The sequence below is a fragment of the Protomyctophum parallelum genome (genome assembly GCF_964188405.1).
Source record: "Protomyctophum parallelum genome assembly, chromosome: 21".
Taxonomy (NCBI): Eukaryota; Metazoa; Chordata; class Actinopteri; order Myctophiformes; family Myctophidae; genus Protomyctophum; species Protomyctophum parallelum.
In genome coordinates, this window is record NC_139713.1 from 10,256,328 (window position 1) to 10,281,602 (window position 25,275).

At 43.4% G+C, this 25,275-nt stretch overlaps 1 protein-coding gene across 3 annotated transcripts in view; it reads left to right on the forward strand.

Moving 5' to 3' along the window:
* The first annotated feature begins 782 nt into the window (after window positions 1–782).
* lamc3 (laminin, gamma 3) overlaps window positions 783–25,275 on the forward strand; it is a 163,315-nt gene continuing 138,822 nt past the window's right edge. For all 3 annotated transcript variants that reach the window (XM_083793995.1, XM_083793996.1, XM_083793997.1), the window contains exons 1-2: window positions 783–1,444; window positions 9,840–10,144. In XM_083793995.1, the coding sequence (XP_083650121.1) occupies window positions 1,057–1,444; window positions 9,840–10,144 (693 nt within the window). In that variant the 5' untranslated portion in view covers window positions 783–1,056. The remainder of the gene's footprint in view (window positions 1,445–9,839; window positions 10,145–25,275) is intronic.

Here is a 25,275-nt window from a genome sequence, read left to right on the forward strand (position 1 = left end):
ATTTAGCATTATAGTTAAGCATTAGTAAATACTTTATTCATCATGAATTCATCAAGCATTATTCATACAATAGTATAGCATTTGTTTCAGCATTTCAACTATACACTATTTAGCTTTAGTTAAGCATTCTCATTCTCAAGGAATTCATCATTTGTAATGCATTAATCACACATTATTGTTTATAGAACATGTATTAACAGATGTAGACATGATAGTTTAGATAGATACATGTTTTATATTTTAATGTGTGAATCATACTTGAACTCATGATACATTAAAGTTCACTAGTTGTTAGTTAAGTATTTTGAGAGAGCCCATCTAAAGTTAGGACTATATGCCATATAAATAATTTATAATTGCATAGAAGCAATGATAGAAAATGCTTAACTAATGCTAAATATTGCATGGTTGAAACATTTATAACTGTGTTTAATGCTTAGTAATGTATGAATAATGCTTTTCATAATGATATATCCATGATGATAGTGTTAAACATAAAAGTGACTTTCCACCCGGATCCAAACTTAAAATTACGTATTATGTCCCGTAGTTTTTCCCCAAAATGTCTTCTTCTTATTTTGTATCTTTTGGCATAAAACTTAATATATGAATTAAGCATAAACAAAAGTTGACTCGCGACCCTCAACAAAATGTGTTCCTCTGACCCATAGTTTGGCCCACCCTGCTCCACCCTTCAAGGCAGTTCCCTCCTCCTCTATCCCTCCTCTGTGTGTGTGCCTCTCTCTTTCATCCTATCCCAGATGAGAAGGGGTCCCTGACTCCCTCACTATAACTGCTCTGCAGCCGGCTGAGTGAGAACACATGTTACTTGGAGAAGTAAGAGAGGGAGAAAGCATAAAGGGCCACGCTGAACGAGAAAGAAACAGAGGTCTTAAGGCTGGAGATTTATTTGTGTTTCTATTGTTGGACTACTTCTCCGGGGTGAAGGAATATGAGCACTGCTGTTTCTCTGCTTGAATCAAAACTACTATAATGCACGTGAGAACTTTAAATACCTTGATGTGTGAATGAGATCATATAAGTATAGACTAGAACATGGATACGTCAGTGGCAGTGAGCTCCCTTCTCCTGGCGGTCATTTACCTGCACTGCACCAGCGACCTGGCCCGCTGCGCCATGGACTCCTGCTATGACGACCGGGGCACCGCAGGCCGCTGCTTGCCCAAGTTCGAGAATGCAGCGTTCAACCGCACCGTGGTGGCCTCCAACGTGTGCGGCGACCCGCCCGAGGACTACTGCATGCAGACGGGCTCCACGCGGCTATGCCGCCACTGTGACCTCGCGGCGTCGGAGCCGGGCCTGAGCCACAACGCCAGCCTCCTGACGGACTTCCACACGGACGAGGAGCCCACGTGGTGGCAGAGCCAGTCCATGTTCTATGGCGTTCAGCACCCCAACTCTGTAAACCTCACCCTCCATCTAGGTAAGACCACATGCAGTCACCCCGACACTGTGTGAACCTCACCCTCCATCTAGGTATAAGACCACATGCAGTCACCCCGGCACTGTGAACCTCACCCTCCATCTACTGTAGGTAAGAACACCGTCACCCCAACACTCTGTGAACCTCACCCTCCATCTAGGTAAGACCTCATGTAGTCACCCGACACTCTGTAAACCTCACCCTCCATCTACTGTAGGTAAGAACACATGCAGTCACTCCAACACGCTGTGAACCTCACCCTCCATCTAGATAAGACCACATGCAGTCACCCCAACACTGTGAACCTCACCCTCCATCTACTGTAGGTAAGAACACATGCAGTCACCCCAACACTGTGAACCTCACCCTCCATCTACTGTAGGTAAGAACACATGCAGTCACTCCAACACTCTGTGAACCTCACCCTCCATCTAGATAAGACCACATGCAGTCACCCCAACACTGTGAACCTCACCCTCCATCTACTGTAGGTAAGAACACATGCAGTCACTCCAACACTCTGTGAACCTCACCCTCCATCTAGATAAGACCACATGCAGTCACCCCAACACTGTGAACCTCACCCTCCATCTAGATAAGACCACATGCAGTCACCCCAACACTGTGAACCTCACCCTCCATCTACTGTAGGTAAGAACACATGCAGTCACCCCAACACTGAACCTCACCCTCCATCTACTGTAGGTAAGAACACATGCAGTCACCCCAACACTGTGAACCTCACCCTCCATCTACTGTAGGTAAGAACACATGCAGTCACCCCAACACTGTGAACCTCACCCTCCATCTACTGTAGGTAAGAACACATGCAGTCACCCCAACACTGTGAACCTCACCTTCCATCGGTAAGACCTCATGCAGTCATCCAACACTCTGTGAACCTCAGTGGTGGAAAAAGGTAAAAGTATCAATTCAATACTGCAAATGCTGCAATGCAGACATACTCATTTCACATCTTTTCAAATCTACAAACTCACAATGCATTGCATCACGAAGCATTGTTGTGTGTTTTATAATGGCCGAAATGTATAGGGCTGAAGTGGTTAATTTATGTGTTGTAATAATAATCAAAATCTACAAAGTAACTAGTAGTAACTACAATAGTAGTAACTACAGTTTTCAAATAATTTAACCCATGTAGGGTCGTGTTAATTTAAACAATGTATGTTAGAACTTTGACTCCAGTGTTAACTAGACCCACTACAATGATATTATAGGAATGAATGAATGTAGCACTCACAGTCACAGCTATCAGTGTGCCTGGGGACAAAGTCCAGTGAATGCTTTGTACACGTTCATTTGTTAGAATCAGAAGTCTTTATTGCCATGACATGTAAACATGTTAGGAATTTGGTTTGGTGGGACAGCAGAGTTCAGTTACAACAACTTTAGGACAAGTGCAAAACAGGACGAGACAGTGCAAAGAATAGTGAATAAAATAAAGTGCAGAGAGTTCAAGTGATCATTTCAGAGCACAAGTCAGTTCATTCCACTCTGAGTGGGGGTGGAGGGAGGATAAAGGGGGGACAATGACAACATATAATGCCACTGTGCCAGAATATAATTGGTTTAATAATGGTTTTCTCACTTTTGTCAGTATTTCAAATTTCCTTTTCTGAGTCAGACAACAACAACTTTTACAGGGAGTGTTCGATAGAAAACAGCTGTTCTTCAGAGCATGCCTTTGTACGTATTTTCTAAATGACTTAGTCTGTTTTCAAAACCACTCTGGTTCCACATGTGGCTTAGGGCCACATCGCTGTAATTGCAAACACATAGCTGAAGGCATGTATGTCTGTGGATTTTGTGGGATAAAATGTGAGTCAAGAGAAATGTTGTCTGCAAAGACAGATTTAATGAAAAATGGCCATATTTACTCAGCCACAAGATTACTGCATATGGGGGGAATGTCATCAACCTATTATTGTTTGTTATTTCCGGCCAGGCCAAAGCCCAGGTACAGTGATTTAGTTTTCGACCCTGTCTGTCTGTGGCCAAGGAATACACTGAACCCCACATTGTTTGAGTCATTCTCATGGTGGTGCTATATACCAGCCCAGTTTACGTTTCAGCCTCTATATACAGTACTTGAACTGTAGGTCTTGCAATCAAAATGTACAAATAAGGACCTTATTTCTTACAAAAAAACATTTGACTGTGTTGCTTCCTCACGTCCGGAGGGCTCCAACCCACAACTTACACAGCCCTGCATGGGCATTAAGGCCACCATGACATAAAGCGGAGAAACACTGTAGAACTCATACTATAAAGCTTGAATTATCCTTCAATGTAAATCAGTATTTCTGTTCAAAAGTCGATGTGAGGGGTCTGGGTCTATATTTATCACCCGTCCGTCCGTCCGTCCGTCCGTCCGTCCGTCCATCCATCCATCCACTAAGGACCTTAGCATCCGTGTCCCATTATTCTGCCTTGGAAAGAATGTCAACTGATACGGTGTATTGTCAAAATTGTCTAACAGCAGATGTTACATATGATTAGGCGCCGACTCTTTTTGTCCTCAGCCCTATAGCGCTCGCCTTTTCTGTATAACGACCATTTCACCATTTCACTCCTCCATCACCAGTGACTGTGTGTGTGTGTGTGTGTGTGTGTGTGTGTGTGTGTGTGTGTGTGTGTGTGTGTGTGTGTGTGTGTGTGTGTGTGTGTGTGTGTGTGTGTGTGTGTGTGTGTGTGTGTGTGTGTGTGTGTGTGTGTGTGTGTGCGTGCGTGCGTGCGTGCTTTTGGTACTGTAAGTATTTGAATGTACAGTACTTGTAACAGAGTATATCTACATTGCGGTACTGATAATTTTACTAAAATAAAACATGTGATTACTTCTTCCATCACTGTGTGCATGTATGTATGTATGTACGTTTGTGTGCATGTGCAAACATGTGCGCACGCACGTGCGTGAGTGCGTGCGTCTATGCGTGTGTCTGTGCGTGCGTGCGTGCGTGCGTACGTGTGTATGTATGTCAGGTTAGCACAGATCCAACCCGGGGTTAGGAATTCAACCTGACAGTTCAGTGCACCCACTTCCCCAGACTTTGTAGTGGCGGTGTAACAGAATACCAACCCCCACATGGTGGAGAATGAAAAAACGTTTGCTTCAAAAGAAGCAATAAAGAGTGAGAAAAGGATGACAGGAGTTGAAAATGTCAGCGCAGTGACTCTGGAGGAACTGTCTAAATCACATGCAGTCTCATAGCGCAGGAAGCGACTCCATCAGTCGGAGGATATCGATTTATTTTTATGCTGGAGAGGAGAGACCGCAACTAACGTGTTAGTAGAAGTAAAAGTATTGTACTTTAAATGTACAGTAAATGCTTAGTCACTTTCCACCAGTAAATGGCCTGTGTTCAAAATTGGACTTGAGTGAAAGTACAAAAGTGCATCAAGATATATGCTAAAGGCGGGATGCAAACCCCAGTTTTTAGGTGATAACCTAACCGCGGCACCCACCACGGTGGTTAGAACAATAAAGAGCCATGAGCGGATTTGAATGTTATCAACCCATCAGTCACGACTCACCAGTACACGTTACTTATCAAGACCATGCAATGGAGTCTACTGGATATTTCCTACCTACAGTACTGTATTGACATTGTTGTTGTTAATAGCCGATCTTACAACCTCACTATCATATGCGTCACATAATATACAAATGTGAGTATTTGTTCCACAATATAAATGCACCATTTATTTTACCACAACAATGAGAACGAATAAGTAGCACTTCAGAAACTCAACAGAGGCCTGGAGAGTCTGCCATGGACTCACGTGTCTGTCTGGCTTCACCAAAGTCATCTTAAGCCTTTCCCCCCACATCATTACAAGGTTTTGTCTCTCTACGGCGCTGTGCATTCATAGTAGGATGTCCATTCACTGGCACAGTGGTAATGATGCCTTCTCTCTGCTTTTCCAAAGGCAGTAAGCTGAGCTCTCTTCTTGTTATTCACCAACTCCCACTAATGGTATTTCTTTCCTTTTTTAGCCATACGATCATTTAACTTTCATTTACTCGCTGCATGAGGTGAGCTTAGCTTTGTCCTGCTGGCACTATGTGATGACAAAAAAAAGAACACAAATGAGAGTAGCATAAGATGTTACATTTGTTGGATGCCCCCGGGAGGGAATGCAGACTAATTGCAAAGGGTATTAAATGTATATTGTATACATAATGACTTGTGATAGCATCATCTCCTTTCAGGATTTTGTATGCTTTGTGAATGTAGTATAGTGTCTGCCTTGTATTTGAAATGCCGTGTGCAATTACAAGAATTTGTTTGTAGGCATTTGCTGTAAAGCCATTACTATATTATTAAGCAATACAAAATGCAACAAAAACACTTCCTCTTAGTACTCCTCAGCAGTTAATTCATTGAAGGCAGGAAAGTATGAACCCTGTACTTCAAAGAGAAGATCATGAAAGTGACTTACTGTATATTATGGTCTTTTCCAGGTTAAAATGGACATTTTTAAAGGCATGCACACTTGCACAGTACGGTAAAAGATACGAAAGCAATTGTGGGATATGTTGATGTGACAGTAATAATTCCGTGTTTGTTTCACTTGTTGACTGCAAAATTGTTTTCCACTTGGACAGATGACGAAAACGTTTAGGCATTCTTGGGTGACGTCAAGATAATAGTTAACAGAGTTGCAGACTGCACTGCGTTGGGTCCCAGCCAAAACCCATCTATATTGACGACTAAATCTCATGTGCATTAAACCTGGGATACGGGGGGAAATCATTTGATTCAATCGGACACTTTAGGTCACTTTAGGTTAATGCATGTACAGTAACCAGAGTGTCTTTGAGGAACATGTTCATGTTGACACACTTGTGTCCTGGGTGTTCTGTGTGTCCTGGGTGTTCTGTGTGTCCTGGGTGTTCTGTGTGTCCTGGGTGTTCTGTGTGTCCTGGGTGTTCTGTGTGTCATGGGGGTGGCAGAAGACAGCCATGCAACAGTCATGCAACAAGGTTGTGTCCCGAAACCATGTGACTCCCATTGGAAATGCATTGAGGCGACCATAACACACAGAAGACACAGGACACGTGTGTGTCTTGCGTGTGTCTTTAGGTGTGAGTGAGGCCTAAATGGACATCCTAAACCTTCTTGCTCCACGCAGTGCAGGAAAACAGTAGTGAAAGTTTGATGGCCCCTAGCGTCTAATGAGCGGTCGCTTTCTTTTGCCCCTGACCTGTGCGAGCGCATACTATAGTTCAGTGTATCTGGAAGTGCGTCTATCATGAAGTAGGCCTATAAATGAAGCCTCTTCCTGTTATCGTCCGTCAGGCCCTATAACTAACACAGCTGTGAGCCTATACTGCTGTAGGGTCTGGCACAACCAGACAGGCAGACTAAACCCATCAGCGGCGCGCTAGACTAAATATTTACCACCCACGTTGCAGCCAAGTCACTACTGTATAAACAGTAAAAAAGAAAAATCCCCACGTGGACGGTGGACAGACGGGCTTTAAATTGATACCAAAATCCATGAATGAGAATGTATTTGCATGTTTTAGAATTGAGACGTTAACGTCTGCAACTATACCAGGCTGTGACTGACCGTCGTGAGGGAGAGTTATGCTGAGTGTGGCAGATCTCAATCATTGTTTGACATTCTGAGGCAGGATGTGTCTTTCCTTTGATGGCACACACAGAACGAGAACCAGCTGCAGACATCTGTGTGTGTATGTGTGTGTGTGCAGTGTGTGTGTGTGTGTGTGTGTGTGTGTGTGTGTGGTTTCACTTGTGTGTGCGTGTGTATATGTGTGCATGTGTGTGTGCATGTGCGCGTGTGCACTGCTCTCTCTCAGTCTTTGTGGGAAAAATCTGACCTCAATTCCTTACCAGCGAGCCACCCCAGTGCTCTTTTTATTTTCCTTCTTCCTCATTATGTTTTGTTTACTCCCCCCGAACTGGCCCGACTGACTCCCCGTCTCTTCTCTCCTCTCCCCTCCCCTGCACAGCCCCACTCTGACCTGGCCGCAGTCTCCATCCATCCCACTGCATGCTTTGTTTATCATCCTCTGCAAACCCCCCTCAGAGTGTGCTTGTTTTGTTTGGAGAGGGAAAAGAAAACAGGCGTGCAGAGGACAGCCCCCCCCCCCACCACCTCATGCATGGGGCCTTTAATGTGGGCCAGAGAGACGAGATGGGGGGGGGGGGGTCTTATGCCGATACACACAACTGCGCGTTGCGTAAACATAAACATCCTTCCATTCAGCGTGTGGGAGTTCAGGGGTAAAGTCGCTTCAGCCTCAGTCGCCACCAAAAGCGATGGATGGATGCAGTTTTACTGGAAAATCCATTGTTTTGGGGGGAAACGACCGTCGGTCGTGCCACATATAAATTAGCCTTAAGGATAAATGTAGGGCTATAACTTGCACCATCCTTTACTTGTTTGACATTTTTTACTATTTTGAAAAACCTTTTTACAGTTAAATAGCCTATCTACATGCTCAACGTGTAGATCGGCTAGTTGAACTATTTAAAAATATAAAAACCTCAAAATTGTACAGTACTTGAGTTGAGTAAATGCACTAGAGTGACTTTACGCCACTGGCAGAAACTAAACTTGACAGGACTCAGTCAGGGAGAAGCATGGGGAGCGTTGTTTTTTCCCCCACAATGATTCATGTAATAGGCCTACAGCTGCTATAGCCGGTGTTTCAGAACATGTCAGATTTTATACCTGCCGCCGAAAATTGCACGACGCCGGGCTGGTCAATAATCAATACTATTTCCACCCCAGTTGTCCACACGTCAGGGCGATGGTGATGAAATCCACATTCCGTATCCAGCAGTCTGCCAGAGCACAATCGCATCAATCTAGCAGCTATAAGTGGCCATGCAGAAAGATTGTGTAGTATACTCAATGCAGGAATATATACTGTAGGCTGCTTCACTTATTCCTTTTTTATTTAATTGAACCCAGACTTGGGAGACTTGATCGTTCCACTCAGTATGCACCTCTAGTCTGACAGTGATTCACCCCCACTGCTTCAATTAGGGCACAACACCAATTACAGAACAAAGTTACCCAGTGTCTGCCAAATTAAATTTGTATTATCATCTCCACTTTTTGCCCAAGGATCTTCTTCCAGACAGAGGGCTCTCTTGTTTCACTCCACTCTCCCCTCCCCTCCTCACTAATTTAGGCTGTTTGAACTCCCTGGTAAAACCAGTCTCCCCATTATCTGTTATTTTCACTCTCAATTCCTCCAAAACCAAATTGTACGCCAACACACTGCCTATGATGTTCATCAAAGGCCATCGGCTAATCAGTGAGATGCATAATTGTGTGCGAGGCAGCAGTGCTGTGCTTTCACACACTAAAACACTGGTTTTCAACCAGTGGTCCGGGGACCACAATTTGGCCTTGAGGTGGTCGCCAGCTAAATGATGAGTGTTGCTAACCAAAATGGACCCTTGTAGATCTCTCTTGAGAGCGTAACATTAAACCAAATGGTTGGTTTCATTTTATGCTCTCAAGAGTGACAGTATTGTTAAACATTTGCATTATTATTGACTCTGAACCACTAATTGCTCCCGATGTGCAGGTTGGTGCCTTGCATGTGAATGTAATGCACAATTTATGTAAAGCGCCTTGGATAAAGGTGCTATATAAATGCATTTATCATTACAAACCCCCCAAAGCCACCGCTCACTTTGCATTATGGTGTGATTGTTTTGTAAAATGTTGAATGATTTAGCATTTTTGTAACACAAAACTTTCTCTTTTGAGGGTCCCCCCCCCCTGCACCCCCTCTGGCACCAAACATTTTCAGATGGAAGGTTCGCAGCCAAATACAATATCATTTTGGCGGTCCAAAAAAGTCTATACTGAGGCATTTTTTAGAATCTGCCTCAGGACTTAACAGGTTAATCACTCACTGGGAAAACATTATGAACACTCTGGAGTGATGAGAGGTTTGCTCATAATATCCACACTAGTACCACAATGTTAATACAACATATATGCACTTTGCTTTGTTTCCTTGTGACCTAATACGATTCACGTCCAAGCCCCATTATGCTCTTTGTAACGAGAAAAAAAGAATCCTTGGTGTTCTTCTATTCCTGCAGGAACGACATTCATTTATACGCAGCACAGAGGCGAGGGAAATTAAGCTCATCCACCATTACTTTCTTTTCTTTTCTCTTTTCTTTAATGCAATTATGTCTTTTGTTTTCGCCCTTTGCCTCCCGGGCCCCCATAAACTATCATCATGCAGCACTTGTCTCCTACATAGCCTATTCGTCAACCCACGATTCAAGTTCATAACTATATTCCATCTAATTGTTAAAGGCTATTCTTCCTCCGCAGTGTAAACCATAATACGCTCTGTTTCCCTGACCCACAGGGAAGGCCTTTGAGATAACCTACGTGCGATTGAAATTCTACACCAGCCGCCCGGAGAGCTTCGCCATCTACAGGCGCACGGAGCCCGACGGGCCCTGGCTGCCCTACCAGTACTACAGCGCCTCCTGCAGGAAGACCTACGGCAAGGACGCCAAAGGCTACATCCAGCCGGGGGGGGACGAGAGGGCGGCCCTGTGCACGGACGAGTTCAGCGACATCTCCCCCCTGACCGGAGGCAACGTGGCCTTCTCCACGCTGGAGGGACGACCCAGCGCCTACAACTTTGATGAGAGCGCGGTGCTACAGGTACACAATTTAACCACGGTCTGGAAGAGGCATTCCTTATCAGGGGTTCCCAAACTGTGGCACCCCATGTGGTGCACGACATGAAAAGGTTTAAGGCGGTTTTTATGGTGTTGGTGGTGCACAAGCGTCAAAATCCGGTAAACCACTGAGCAGTGGTATATACAGCAGCTGCATGTCTCTCAGTGCAGTGACATTCTGGGATTATTTGCCATAATCATGTTAAAAAGATTATCATTTTCGGCGAAATACAACGAGTATTGGGGCGTATGTGCGTCGGCTAGGTCAGGAGGTAACAGGGGGTGCACGGCCAAAATACTTTTTGCCTACAGCTTGTTTGCAAATGTAAACTGCTTGTGTTCATTGGAAGGCAGCCTCTTATCTGTATAGTTGTGAGAGGCAGGAATGCCTAAGGCAAGAGCTGAGAAGCCAGTTGGCAATAGACAATGCTTCCTGTATCCGTGATCTGATTCCTGAAGCACGTATTCTTGAGTTCCCCGGTTTGTGCATCTACTTTTGTGTGTTAAAGAATGTGTTGTGGCGCACAGTGGCACAGTGGGTATAATGCTTGCTCACTGCTAGAAGGTCCTGGGTTCGACTCCCACTGGGGACGATGTTGGCGTGTTGTGTTCTCTCAGTGCCCATATCAGTGCACATACCCAAGGTGGGGTCGACGAAAGGGTCTTTCTGTGTGGACTTTGCATGTTCTCCCCGTGTCTCCTAGGGAAGGTAGTATACTGTAGGTACCCTCACAAAAAACATGCAGTAATCCTGGTCTCTAAACTGCCTCCCCCTGGCCAGCTGGGGCACCTGATGGGCCCATGAGGAGGGGAAAGGAACTGGTCGGAAATAACGTGTGTTCCTTCCTACCACGCCAACAGGGGAAACTCCCCCCTGTCAGGTATGTCTCATGCTCATGCATTGGAGGTCAGTCCGTTGCTCTCCCCAGGTTTGCAGAGGGAGGATTGTTGGATAATTTTACAAAAATGTATTGTTAAATGTGAACGCAAATAAAGATGTTGTGCTGTGTATGTGTGTGAGAGAGAGAGAGAGAGAGAGAGAGAGAGAGAGAGAGAGAGAGAGAGAGAGAGAGAGAGAGAGAGAGAGAGAGAGAGAGAGAGAGAGAGAGAGAGAGAGAGAGAGAGAGAGAGAGAGAGAGAGAGAGAGAGAGAGAGAATCCATACATGTTTGGTTGTGTTTGTACTGTATGCATGTGTACACATGGTGTGTGTACTATCAAATCTATATTTTTAGTTTTGGGGGGTATTTATCACACATATGTACATACGTTAAATGTATCCTCTGAATTGAACCCACAATTTAGGAGCACTCGAGGTGCCATTAATACGATACAATACATTTTATTTAAGGCGAAAAGCTGGGATGTTGCTGAATGACTGAATGGACGGATAAAACACAATAAAACACATCCGCTGATATTGCTTGTCTCTCCAGGAGATTATAAGAAGCAAACAACAATATAAAGGCGGTGGAAGTGCCATCATTATTGCAGTTTCATGAAAGGTGGGAAAAGAGAGAAAATAATAGAAAACGCACATCAGATATCAATATGAACATAAATATAAAAGGTGTTTGATGTTGTATGCTGTACATAATAAGATGTGTGGACGTGGTGAAAATATCAGTGGGAAAATCAGATCAGATGTAACAGATAAGCATGAACTGCATGGTTAAACTTTCAGGAAAGTTTATACTATATAATCTGGAGAATAAACAGAAGCTTTACTTCAATAACGAACCCATCTATAATTCAACGCTGCGATCGATTAAGCATCTCACAACAGGCACATGCATTCTGCAGACATTTCTACCACCATCTCTAGTCTGGAACAGTGATGCCCCCCATGGGATTTGCCCGTGAGAGAATCTTCAAGATTAATCCAAATTCGTAAAGATAAAGATTGATCGACATCATTTAAAATAGCAGATCTACTTTGTTTCTTTGTGTCGGGGATGTGTAGGAGGTTGGCATTTATATGTCTATGGTTGGCATCACCCGACCTGAGGGAACGGCAGGGAGTGTGACGTTTGAGAAGTTCGGAGGCGACATACTAAAGCCTAAATCGCATGTGCTAAGGCTAATGTTGAATGGTGTGAAGTTCGATTGAGACGACGCAGTGCCGTCCAAGTTGCGTCTCGATAGGCACAGAATCGTAATGATTTGGGCTGAGCGTTTGCCCCTAAACTGCCACTCTGGTGGTGGACATTTTTGTCAATTTCATTTTTGCCACGGACATACAACATGAGTGGACAATAATGAAAAAACATTGCATGGATTCACCTGGGACGTATCCTCTGTGCCGCCCATCCATCGCACGAGACTCACCGTGCTGTAAACACCGTAAACTGTGTTTTTGTAAACTGACATACAAAAACAAGACAACCAACAAAACATTAACTTGGACATTCATACAATTACATTCATAATATTAATACATGACTTTCACAATAAGGCTTACAAACAAACAATACTGACCACTTTGCCTGCTTGCACATGGGGGTCGACTTGGAACCTTCAGTCTTTCTTGAAAAACCTTTTAGTTTTCTCTTCTCTATTTTACTTTACTTAATTTATTGTACTTAACTTTACTTTCTTCTGCTTTACATTTTATAGTTCACTTTACTTCGTTTACTTTACTTCTCCTAGTTTACTTTACTTCTTCTTGTCTACTTTGCTTTCTTCCTTCTGCACAGGGATCTCTCTCATGTGATCTGCACAGTGCACTCTCCTTCAATGTAATGAGACTTCTGCCCTCTCTCACTCACAACAGGTGTAACCAACAAGCTTAATTACCAGAAGCACAGATGCAACAAAGACACATAATTGAGAACCCTCAACACATAGAACACACTTAGAGCGCCCCCAAAAGGACAAATACAGAAAAATGAAAACCTTCACATGGCTGCAGTAACATCCTCAGTGATGTATCCCAAGGTCATCAGGGTTTCGGGTCTCTCGAACATCATACCAATCACTCAGGTGACCAGCCGGGGTGAGCAAGTCCCGACTTACGTCCCAGTAATATTACCAGAAACTAAAGAAGAAGAAGCTAGCCAATGACCATAACAACCCTTACAGGTCAATTTCGTTCTCTCAGAGCTAAGGGGGTCCTTTACTTGCAAATACAACATTTGACTTGAGAACCAAGTTGGACTATAATGTGCCATAGTGTCGTATAGTGAAGTGTTAGACATTATCTTGAAGAATTCCTGGAGACTTGACATTCAGTAATCGGGTCTCAAAATAAGAGCATTGTAATAAAGTAAAAAAGAAAATGAAAAATTTGCCACGGACAAGACCAAGTTTTGCCACAGACACCATTTACTGTAGTGTACAGACATACGGATGACCCCCATGGGTGCTGTTTTGGGGCTCCTCTCGCTCCTCTCTCTTCTCCTTATGATTTGTCCTACACTAAGACAAAAGGAACAGACCTTCTGGCTGTCCTGGCTTCCCGCTAACGAGCCAATTCCAGCCCTGTGTGCACATTGTGTCTTTCATGTGTCTCTGTTGTCTTCCCAACGTGCCCAACCTGCAGCGACATTAAAGCTAATCCACCGGCGTATACTTCATTTCTATTTTCTCTCATCGCAGACCCCCCAGGGACCATCACAGGGCCCAGATGAGACAGAAGAAATGTCTTCATCCTGCCGCTCTGTGCCAGATTAGTGTATGCTAGAGAAAAGATGATGTGCTTCTCTTTCGCTGTGTGCCTCTGCCGATATCTTCGCCCTCAATCTGTGTCGCTCTCACTCTCGACGAGGCTGCCTCTCTGTGCTCAATGGGAGGTGATGAGCTGTGATGAGAAGGCAGGTCTATGAGGAGGGAAAATAACTGTGTGTGTGTGTGTGTGTGTGTGTGTGTGTGTGTGTGTGTGTGTGTGTGTGTGTGTGTGTGTGTGTGTGTGTGTGTGTGTGTGTGTGTGTGTGTGTGTGTGTGTGTGTGTGTGTGTGTGTGTGTGTGTGTGTGTGTGTGTGTGTGTGTGTTTTTTTGACAATCTAATCCTCTGTTATCTCAGGATCCTCAAGCCCTTAGATCTCCATATATGGATATATGTACCTGTTCTGACATTCCATATGTTGATCCTTCCCCATCCGTCCTTCCTCTTCGATGTCTCCCTTTTGACTTATATCCACACTTTTCCTGGGCTGTGTTTCCTGTTGATTTCATTGGATATCATTGGTCATCTGACCAGTTTCATTGGCTTTCATTGGATCAAATCGACAGGAACTGGAGCACACACAGCCCAGGAAAAGTGTGGATACCTGCATGTCCATTCAAAATGGTGTAGTTCCAGACTTTCTTCAGTGCTTTGCACCTCCCCTGTTCCACATGCAGTCTTATGAGTCTATTGAGTGACTTCTAGGTTGTCCAGCCACGGTCGTGGCCACTAGCGAGGCTTTCTGTTGGTGTCCTCTATCCAACCATTCAAAGAGCTTGTGTGTCATTGCTTTGCCATTCATCTTCCTAGATGATGTTCCTCTTGAAACTTATTTTGAAGTGATGCTTTGCGTTTCCTGTTTTCCTTTGTAGTAGTTTGTCTCACCTTCCCTGATTTTTGGTTCTTGTTCACCTGTGTCCTGTTAATCTTGTGCCTATAGTGTTCCAAGTCTGTTTGTTTGATGGTGTTGCTCTCCTGCAAACTTCTGTTAAAATAAACCTCCACTGGATTCTGACTTCCTCTCATTTGGGTCCTACTTGGATTACATTCTGACATTTAGCATTTTTGCACACCCGTCTAGTGACTGCACCTTTCAACATCATTATAGGTGATAATAATGAGTGGGGAACATGCATCAAATCAAAATGTCTATCTAGGTGCTGAAAGCAAGTAGATTGTTGTTATTAATTGTGGAGGTAAAACTGGACCATTTGGTAGTGATTTCTGAAGACTGGGACATGGTTCTGTTTTACAGATTGTTTGCGGGGGGACTCGGGAATCTGGATATAAGCCAGTTACAGATGTTTGCAGGGACTCGGGATATATACGCCAGTTCGAAACGGGGACAATCCTGGAAAACTGGGTTGTCTGGTCACTGTAGACGGGCAAATTATATCTTCATATTATCCTGTGCCTTCGTGAACCCGTATAGCATCCCTATTCTGGGAATGTTTTCATTGACTGAATACATTATTAGTCGGAGATGTAAAACGGCACGATCGGTCCAGTGAGTTAAAGTCCCTGGACCACAGTGTGGTCCTATTCAATGCATCAACATAATTATAGAGCACAAAGAAATAACACAATAATACATCTTTTATTGTTTTTGTTTTTTTTCAGGCCTATTTAGAAAGAAACCAGTGGGTCGCTGACACATTTTTATGATTCCCTTTATGTTTTTGGTTTCTTTTAATTATTATTATTCCAAGACATTTTCAAAAAACATCCCCAATTATTTTCATTTCAAAACATTTTTTTGATTTTTTTGAGTAAACAAAGGTTTAAGAAATATATTATAGTATGAAAATAGCCGATCTGCAAGCTCACAACGTGGCGCGAATCGACGTGTTGTGAGCTAGCTTGTGGTAACCGCTTTCACTATGGGTCCCGGGCAAACGTCTGATTTCTTTTTTGGGTGTTGAGCGTAAAAGGTCAAAGGTGCGAGTTTAATGGGTGGTGTCAGGGCATTTCACATCTTGGTGGCAGAGCAGAATGAAGATTTCCCATGTTTGTTGTAAATTTGGGTGGTACCACCAGATCAGATCATTGTCGCTGTGGTGTGTCAGTCACACACCTTGGAGAAGTATAGTTCGACATGTATTTGACTATCTTCAATAGTAGGCTACCAACCCCAGTGATATTTGCTTAATTAACCCCCGTTTTCTACCCTGCCTGCAGCCATCCTAAACTAGCAAAGTGTGATGGAATTAGGTGGACTTATAAGGCCAAGAAGTGGCCGTATCTGTTTGTTGTGGGAGGTCTGAATTACAGACGAACGTTCAGCCAAAAGTAGCTGATCTGTAGATCGGCAATTTTCTTCTGTGAAGACAAGAGGTTTGGTGTAGAGGGAGAAGGGGGGTTGAAGTATAGACCCCTAAGTCAACTAAGAGGGTTTAAGAGAAGTGGTTATAGGCCTTTATACATTACTGGTGTTGTACTCTGCTATCGGTCAAAGCACAGCTGTTGCTGTGAGCATGTTATGTTAGCCTCATTTGAGCTGTTTTTTGACCACTACATACCCTGCTGTTGGCTGAGCCTTCTTTGGGTAATGGACCGTTCATGATGCACAACAAGGACAATGTTGAGCTTGAATGATACAAAGACAGCATTTCAGTTTTCCACACTGTTATGATAAGCATGAGTTGCCCATGTCTGTGTACGTGAACGTGAGACACATACTTGATATGTATTGTGTACTGCCTGAACTGTAGCATACTTTAGTTAGGCTACAAGAGACATCTCCGCGACAGCAATAAGGTCAGCCTTGCTGCAGTAGGCACGTTATTATGTCTCATATCTTGTTGTCACATCACTATGATCCAGTACTATATATGTTCCTGTTTGTGTAATAAACTTTGTGAACCTTTAGTGTAATACTGTCTCGCAGTCGCCGTACCGAAGGAATACTTCAACTGGATTATCACACACCACCCAGCCTGCACACACTACCTGTCTGTCAAACCAGACGAGGGTCCAGTACTTAGAGTTTACAACACACACCTATACAGTACTAAAGGCAGTCAAATGTGTTTTTCTTTCTGTCTTCTACCAGTCAAATATCTGGCCTGCCACTAAATATATTATAAAAATCACACTTGTGTGAAGTGGGGGGGGGGGGGGGGGGGCATGTTGATGTTCCATAGCCAAGTCTATGGATGGCATAAAATTACTATAGGGGTGGGACGATATGGGTACCTCACGATATCGCGATATTAGGCCCTCGATAATTCAGCAGCGTTTTCCCAGTTCAGTCTCTTTCATTTCAGGACAGCATTATTCATATTTACCGTATTTAAAACGAACACTTTAATCAGCGTTATTATACCGCCACACTGTTTCGCTGTTTTCTCTGCGAGAGCAAATATGTATTTGTTTTTTAAGGTTTTTTTTACATTTAATGTTCAGTTGTTGATGACTTTCTCAGAATGCGTGCGGCATTAATTGCCATTTCATTTTTTATAGCTGTGATTATTCCCGCTGTGTGATCCCACAGTAGTTAAAGCTGGGGGTGTAGTGGTGGGTGGGACGCGGGGGAGCAAAAATATGTTTTTTTGACTTGTCATTTAACTTTTATGAATACGATTAAGCATTGTAAATGCTTGTTTCTAAATAGGCTACATACACGTCTGCATGTTTTAACAGTGTGTTGTTTCTGCACGTGTCGTGCATATGTGCGTGCACGTGTTTTATGGGGTCTAAAAGTAGCAGTAGGCACTGGGGACATGCATAAATGAAACGTTATTTTAACCTTTTGCATGTCAGAGTGGTTGGAGGTGATTACTCTTCCATTGACCATTTTACTGCACATCTATCTACTGGTTGTCGACAAGCAGTGGCAGTGGTGGAAAAAGTACTCACATGTTTTACTTTCGTAAAAGTATAAATACTGCAATGCAGATGTACTCCGTTATTTTACTGTATTAAAAATCTACTTGAGTAAAAGTACAAACGTATCGGCATCAGAATGTACTTAAAGTAGCCTACTGATAGTAAAAGTACTCATATGTGTCCCAATGTCCCATTTCACAAGTTCAAAATGTGTGCAAAATCTTTTGAAAATAGCCGATCTACAAGCTCACGACGCATTGAGCGTGGTACTATAAGTACATCCTGATGCCAATACTTTTGTACATCTACTCAAGTAAATTTTGAATTTCGGACTATGTATGTATGTATGTATGTATGTAGGCTATTTGGTTAAAATGGGTAGGGTTTAAAAAAAGGTTAAAAGCTTGCTCTGGTGCACTGGCCTAAAAGTGGGTCCTTAAAAACTGCTTCAACTTCTAAAATGTATGTAGTGTATATGTGTGTATGTATTTTAAAAGGGGGGCTTTTTTGTAAAAATTCCTGCCCGCAATACCTTCATATATTTAAAAATAAGTATATTTGTGACACAAATCTTGACGTATTGCGGCTTTAAATGTAATTATTTCCAGGATTAAGACGTAAACCCTGCGGGGAGCAGCCTGCATGTGGCCCAGTGCGGCTGGAACAGATGCTGTGGTTATAAGCAGCAGAGGCGGAGCTGCTAATGGTCCTGCTGGCTGTATTTCACTGTCGTTTAGATGACATCGACCCATCGATTATAAAGCAGAGGACGATCAATAGGAGTCACAGATACACAGATTGGGCGGCAAATCTCCTCACCAGACCTGCTGCACGAGCTCCCCCATCGCCTCCCTCCCTCCACTGCTCTCTCTCTCTCTCTCTCTCTCTCTCTCACTCACTCTCTCTCTCTCTCTCTCTCTCTCTCTCTCTCTCTCACTCTCTCTCTCTCTCTCTCTCTCTCTCTCTCGTTCCCGTGTGTTTCTCTCTAAATGACAGGAGAGGACCCAGAATTGACTGCGATTCCACCGTTAGAATAAAAGGCAGATCAATTGGCATCACGACGTTCTCCCATTCCGCTCTCCATGCACCAGTTTTTACGGTTGATGGGTGCAATGAGAAAAGACTCGTGGATGGATGGATGGATAAATGAATGGATGGATGGGTAAATTAATGGATGGATGGATGGATGGATGGATGGATGGATGGATCATGAACGTGCATGCGTGCATGGGTGTGTGCGTGTGCGTGTGCGAGAGAGAGAGAGAGATTTATATGGATAGTTTGAAATGCAAAAAGCCCTGCAGCTTCCTCACAGGGGGCAGATCAACCTTGTTGTTGTGTTTTACTTAATGATGCGATAGACAAAGGGTGCCCACTTGGGCTACAAAAAAAAACATTGAAAAAGAGCTGAAGAAAAGGGTGGGAGTGAGTGAGCGAGGGGATGAGCCACCAGAGTAACATTGTTTATTGAATATGAGATGAAGTGAGGACATTAAGTGGGAGGGAAAGAAATACATGAGCTGCATGCTTTTAGTTTTAATACTTTTAATACTTCGCCAGGAAGCTGTTCAAATCTAACTTCAGGAACTGGCTAAATAGCTTACCTCCCCTCAGGAAAGAGATCTGGACGTCAAACTAGAAATGGAGACGACCTGGACACCCCATCATGCAGAACTGAGAGATACACTTGTAGAGAGGCTGGGGAATTGGCCATGTTTTGCACAATAACAGTCTTTTCAAGTTTTCATTATGTCTGCCCACGATCTCTGTGATTCGTGGGCTACAGTATAGGCGTTTACCCAGTCACTGATACTAAAATCTGATATTTAATTTTAATTTTTTCTATGAATCTGTGACTTGACACCCATACTGTTATAAAATGAAAATAACTGAGAGATACAGAAAATCACCAATGTGCAGACTTTTAAATGATAGTTTTACACCATTGTCAGATCAGTTACGAAACTTTTGGGAAATCGAATCCCTTGGAATCCACATGAAAGAAATGCATTCTGAGAAGGAAGACATGGCAGTATGTATCCCAAGCCGTGTATATCCACGAATTCCCAAGCCGTGCATGCCTATTCCCACTATAGGCTGAGGAAGAAATTCAGTGTTTTTAATGGCACCTCTGTCTTTTAAAACCTGTGATCATGCTGAAAGTTGAATAAAAATAAACATCAAAGAAAGTTAACATTTCCAACTTCAGAATTAATACTAAATAATGAACTCAAGACAATTAGGTAGCATAATTTCTATGAAGCTCTTAATGCATGATGAAAAAAAACACCAAACACTGCAAATTAGCCTATGCATAATGCTTCGCATCAGTAATCACAACACATGTAGCATTAATTTTATAATGACTAAAGTCAAGTATAATATTTGTGGGGTATTTACTATAACACACCACAAGGGGGCATGCAGTAAACACGTTGGCGATGAGTCACGTCATGTGAAAGTGAATCAGCTAAGTAAACACAGGTGTGTGTAGCCTAGTGCGTTTCTGTTTGGAGCTATGGTTTGGTTTGGACTGGCGGCGGGAGATTAACATTTCTTTCTGCAAAAGCAAAGCAGAGAAGAGACAACATTATTAATAAAACACTAGACAAAAGTAGGCCTAACACATGACATAATAGTAATACAACACATGCCAAGGATTCTGCAACACAGAAGAAGTAACAAAGACAGGACTAATCAAGAACGAATCAAAAGCTAAGGTAGGCCTATGCACCTGTTGCTAATTAGTCTGTCACAATAACATTATGCATACTGTATGTACAGTAAGAATGCCTATTGCCTGGCTATACAGTGATACAAGCCCATTGTAATGCATTGTATAGACCTGCTGCTGGCGTCTGGAAAAAGTGTTTACTATTCACAACTTGTTTTGCATTTAATTTGGATGATTGTCAGCCCCACTAGCACGGGAAGGAGCTTGAATGTATTTAGGCCTATTATTACTATAGATAAACCTTAAACCAACTGGTGAAGAAGGGAGGGGTTGAGAGCGGTTTAAAACCCATTTTGGGACGGGAACCCCTTTTGGTGTTAGCATTATGTTATGCTTTAGCTATTGAAAAATAGCTATTGCTATCTGCTATTTTTGAAAAATCGACTGACATGGAATATAGCTTTTTCAGAAAACTCAGGATGTAGAAGACATTTTTAGAATCTGATCTCAGGCCTAAATGGGTTAACCCTATATCTGCTGCATGTATGAGTGTATAGCAGGCAGCCCACCATGAAGGGTCAATATTGGGCAGTAAGTAGCCTAACCTTGAGTGCATTGTTGTGATTTTAATACAACACAGTTGCATTGTCAGCTGTGGTCAGTGTGGTGGCTGTTGCTAGGCTACAGATAAGATGATGATTATAATAACCAGTAAGACGCCTGAGGGCGAGAAGCGACCCTGCCCTAAAGGGCGAGGTTGCATGCACAGCACTGCACGCATCCGCCTGGGTGGCGGCAGACTGCTGGGCGAGCGCTGGCGCTTTGGCATGGGGGGGGGGGGTCAGATCAACATGTGGAATGAATTCTGTACTGGCCATATATGGAGCGTGTCTTGAGCGTACAGGGTTTGATGAGGTCAGATCAACATGTCAGAACAGGTCAGCTCCATATATGGAGAACTAAGGAGTGGCAGCGGGGGCAGCTCCAAGTGTGTCCGTGGTGGTGGTGTTGTTGAGAAGCGACAGACTGCTGCTTGTAGGCCTGCTGTGATTGGCCAGTAGTTGTTGCGTGCATGCTCGTTTCGTGCACACGCCCCCCGCGACTCACCAGACCTGGATTCGGTTTAGCTTTTTTTTTTTTTGCTTGCGTTGTCGCGCCCCTCTTGAGCAGACCGGTAGCAGACCTGTCGTTGCTCCAGGCAACAATGTGTGTGTTCCTCGCTCCACGTTTGCAAGGCCCTTAATTGTGCACTTGTACTGCCGGATACAATTGTATCCTGGCTGGACAACATTGTGGGTGTTTGCATTGTATCCAGTACAATGCAAATACAAAATGGCCAAAGTACAATATGGACAGAGGGTTTTGTCCCAAAAAGAAAAAGTATATATACTGTAAGCTCTGTTGTATGCAATGTTTACAGATTCGAGGCATTTGACCTGGCAGTTCTAGTTTTGTTTTGACATTGTGTTGTTTTGCTTTGCTGTCAATGTGCAGGGCTCTGAAAGCCTCGGGGAAAACTCTTCTCGAGTATTTTTGTAGGTGACCTTCGTGACACCGCAGGCGCTTGTCTGTCCACATTGTTCCAAAAGAAAAAGTCCAATGCTAGGGTGATTTGTGCTCCTCGGAATCCCCCCCCCCCCCCCTCCCTCCCAGCTCCAAACTAGCCTGGTTAATAAACCAGACTAATATCGCACGGACCGCGGGATATTAGTCTGGGGAGGCTCAGCTTGGATTTCATTTCCAGGGAAACATTTTCTCTTTGACGCAATTGGTCAGAGCTACTGTCAGTCAAAGGTCTCAAGCATTGAAAGTCACTGTACCAAAGCCCGCCCATATTGCATACCGTGTCCCGATTGGCCGCCCACATTCTCTGGTGTAGGAAATGGGCGTACAATTGAGCCTCTCCAGACCGAAATCCGCCGGCAGGCAATTTATTTTTGCCAACGGCTGTTTCGGTCTGGTTTATTAACCAGGCTAGCTCCAAACACCTGTTGTCGTATGAGATCTGTGATGGATGTCTCCGTGGTGTTGCTCTACTGACCGCACCATGCACCACCCCGACTCGCAAGGCCTGGTTGGAGCTATTTCCGTGCCAGAGACAGTGATGGACCCTGTCAGGATGCTCTGAGTAGTAGCAGTAGTAGTGGAGTGGAAGGATTTCACCACCTTTTCTTTTTTTTTTTTTTAAGATATTTTTTTGCGGCTTACGCCTTTATTGATTTTTTAAGGGATAGAAAGTAGGCTGACAGGAAACGGGAGAGAGATGGGGGGATGACATGCGGTAAAGGCCGTGTCGGGTCCGGGAGTCGAACCCGCGGCACACCGCGACTGGATCACCAGTCCGGTGCCCAGACCGTTACGCTACGGCCTGGGCCTTCACCACCTTTTCTTTCAGGCCAATGAATTCTCTTCTCTCTGCTGTCTGGAAGTGATGTCTGGCAGGTGTTGCCTAGCCTTCTACAAAGGCTATGCAAGTTACAGATGGTACACCTGAGTCATTATAGAGAAAAATAAGAACCCCTGCAAGAGACTAGTGGGGAATGATGTTCTACTGAGATGCACTCGCGGTCTATAGAGCGTCGCAGTCCCGCCCCCTTTCATGACAACGCCAGGCCCAGGAAATGATTCCCAATGCATTTTTCCCATATACGTTTCAAAAAGTATTTATTTAAAGACCTTTTAAGCCTCGTACAAAGCCAACTCGAGTTGTGACAAATCATGAGAATAAACACAATATTTTGGACCAAACAAATAATTACAAAGGCTTAAAAGGTCTTTAAATAAATACTTTTTGAAATGTCTTATGAGGAAAATGAACGGGGAATCATTTCCTGGGCCCTGGTAGGGGGCGGGACTGCGACGCTCTATAGCTTTGATTAATCCACACCACTCTCAATGGCAGGTACAGTAGGTACCTGTTCCATGATTAAATTCCAAACGTACTGACAACTATCGGATTTGGCATGTGTGCAATGACAACCAAAATCTTTGACAAAGTATATGGAGCATGCTTCATCCAGGGCTCATGTAATATTGTATAACTGCTGGACCTCACAGTAGATTTAGACATTAGTGTACAAGCTTACATTAGCTTAGTAATTATAGACCTGCTGGTTATTTGCAGGGTGCGTTGGAAGATGCATTAATTTCCTGACTGCCAAAGTGCCAGAACATCATATACTGTATAGACCTTTCAACCGATTGCAATGCGAGGACAGAAATAACCCTGTTGTATGTGTTTAAATATACTCAACAGAAAATCACAAGCATGAACTAATTCATCACAGCATTGGAGTTATGAGAACAAGAGCATTTTTTATGATATTGTAAAATGTTTAACACCACAAATCTTAGGGCGGGGGGTCCCTCCCCTGGCGCCCAATCTTTCCAAATGAGGGTCCGTGACACATGAAAATGTTTGAGAGCCGACCAACTGTGTATATATATATATATATAGGCTACAGAGACAACAGAATGGGACGGTGCACGCTCCAACTCAGTGTACATCTGTGGGAGCATCAGCTGCCAAGTGTTGGCATGTCTTTCAGACTGTTTATACACCTTTGAGTTATATCAGTCTATTGTCTTCTGTTCCAACCCTGAGGAAGGCACATTTTACTGCCAAAACTTTGGTGTTCTTCTATGATGTCCTAAAACAATTTCAAGTTATTGTAGTTGGTTGTACCCTTTTCTCCCCAATGTACTCGTTATTGCCAGTTAATTAATCCATTAGTCCATGAGCCAGACCCCCCTAATTTGTGCGTTAATTACGAAATGCGTGGGAAAATTCTTGTTTGAACTTTTGACTAACTGTAGTGTACAATACATCTCTACTTCACATTTTTGTATGACAACAACCACAGACTAGCAGCTTAGTGGTAGTTATCATGCAATTGAATACTTGCACCCCTATATTGTTACACGCAAACAAATATATGATTTAGGATTAGGGTTAGTTAGTAGATTATATCAGTCTTGTCTTCTGTTCCAACCCTGAAAAAGGCACACTTTACTGCCAAAACATTGGTGTTTAATTGCTATATGTAAATTAGCACTTAGCAGTGGCATTTTGTATTTCCGTCAATCGTACAGAAATCCCCGGCCTGACAAACAAGCTTTGTATTATATGTAGCCGCTGAACATCTTTAAAAAATATATAAACCTTTAACTACTGCGTGCACTCTTAAAGACATGCCACTGTCGAGTGGAATGTAATAACCGCTAACCTAATACTCCTCTGACAGAGGAACGAAGGCCTCTCCATCTTCCTATCCTTCAGAGAGCAGTATGAAGTAGAAAAATGAGAGCAGATCGCTCTCCTGAAATGAATTGTATTCATAAATACGTGAATCCTTTTAAGTGCTCTTACCTGGCCAGCCTTATAAACAGTAAAAATGTAGCAAAATGCAGGATTAAAGTCCTTCTCTTACTTCCCGGATTGTCAAGAAGGAGGATATTATAAAATGATCTCTGCCGCATGTTGTTCCGTGTGGCATCATGTAAACCATGCCATTTCACGCCGCAGTGCGTGGCCTATACTGTACAATACATACGGCTCATACAGAGGCATGCATATTTCATAAGGCTTAAAGCAGGAAATTGCATCCTGACTGTTTTATTAGCATTTTAATCCCTCTGTATAGTAGAATTGCGCCCGTGTGTATGTCTGGGTCCGGGTGGAAATGCCACTTTACATACTGAACGTATACTGTCCTCCCCAATTCATGTTAGGCTATAATATGTCCTGCTTTCAATACCTCTTTGTTTCTCCTGGCTTTCTTTTTTTTTTACAGAGCAGTGGTTCTCCGAACTTCTTTATTTCAAAGGAAGCCTAAATCTTCTCCTATGTTATGGGGTCCCTTTACACAACTCCATTTCTTGTCAAGGACCCTATATGTATTTTGCCGCGGAACCCCATCTCAAAATGTTTTGTGTCTCGGCCCTCCAGA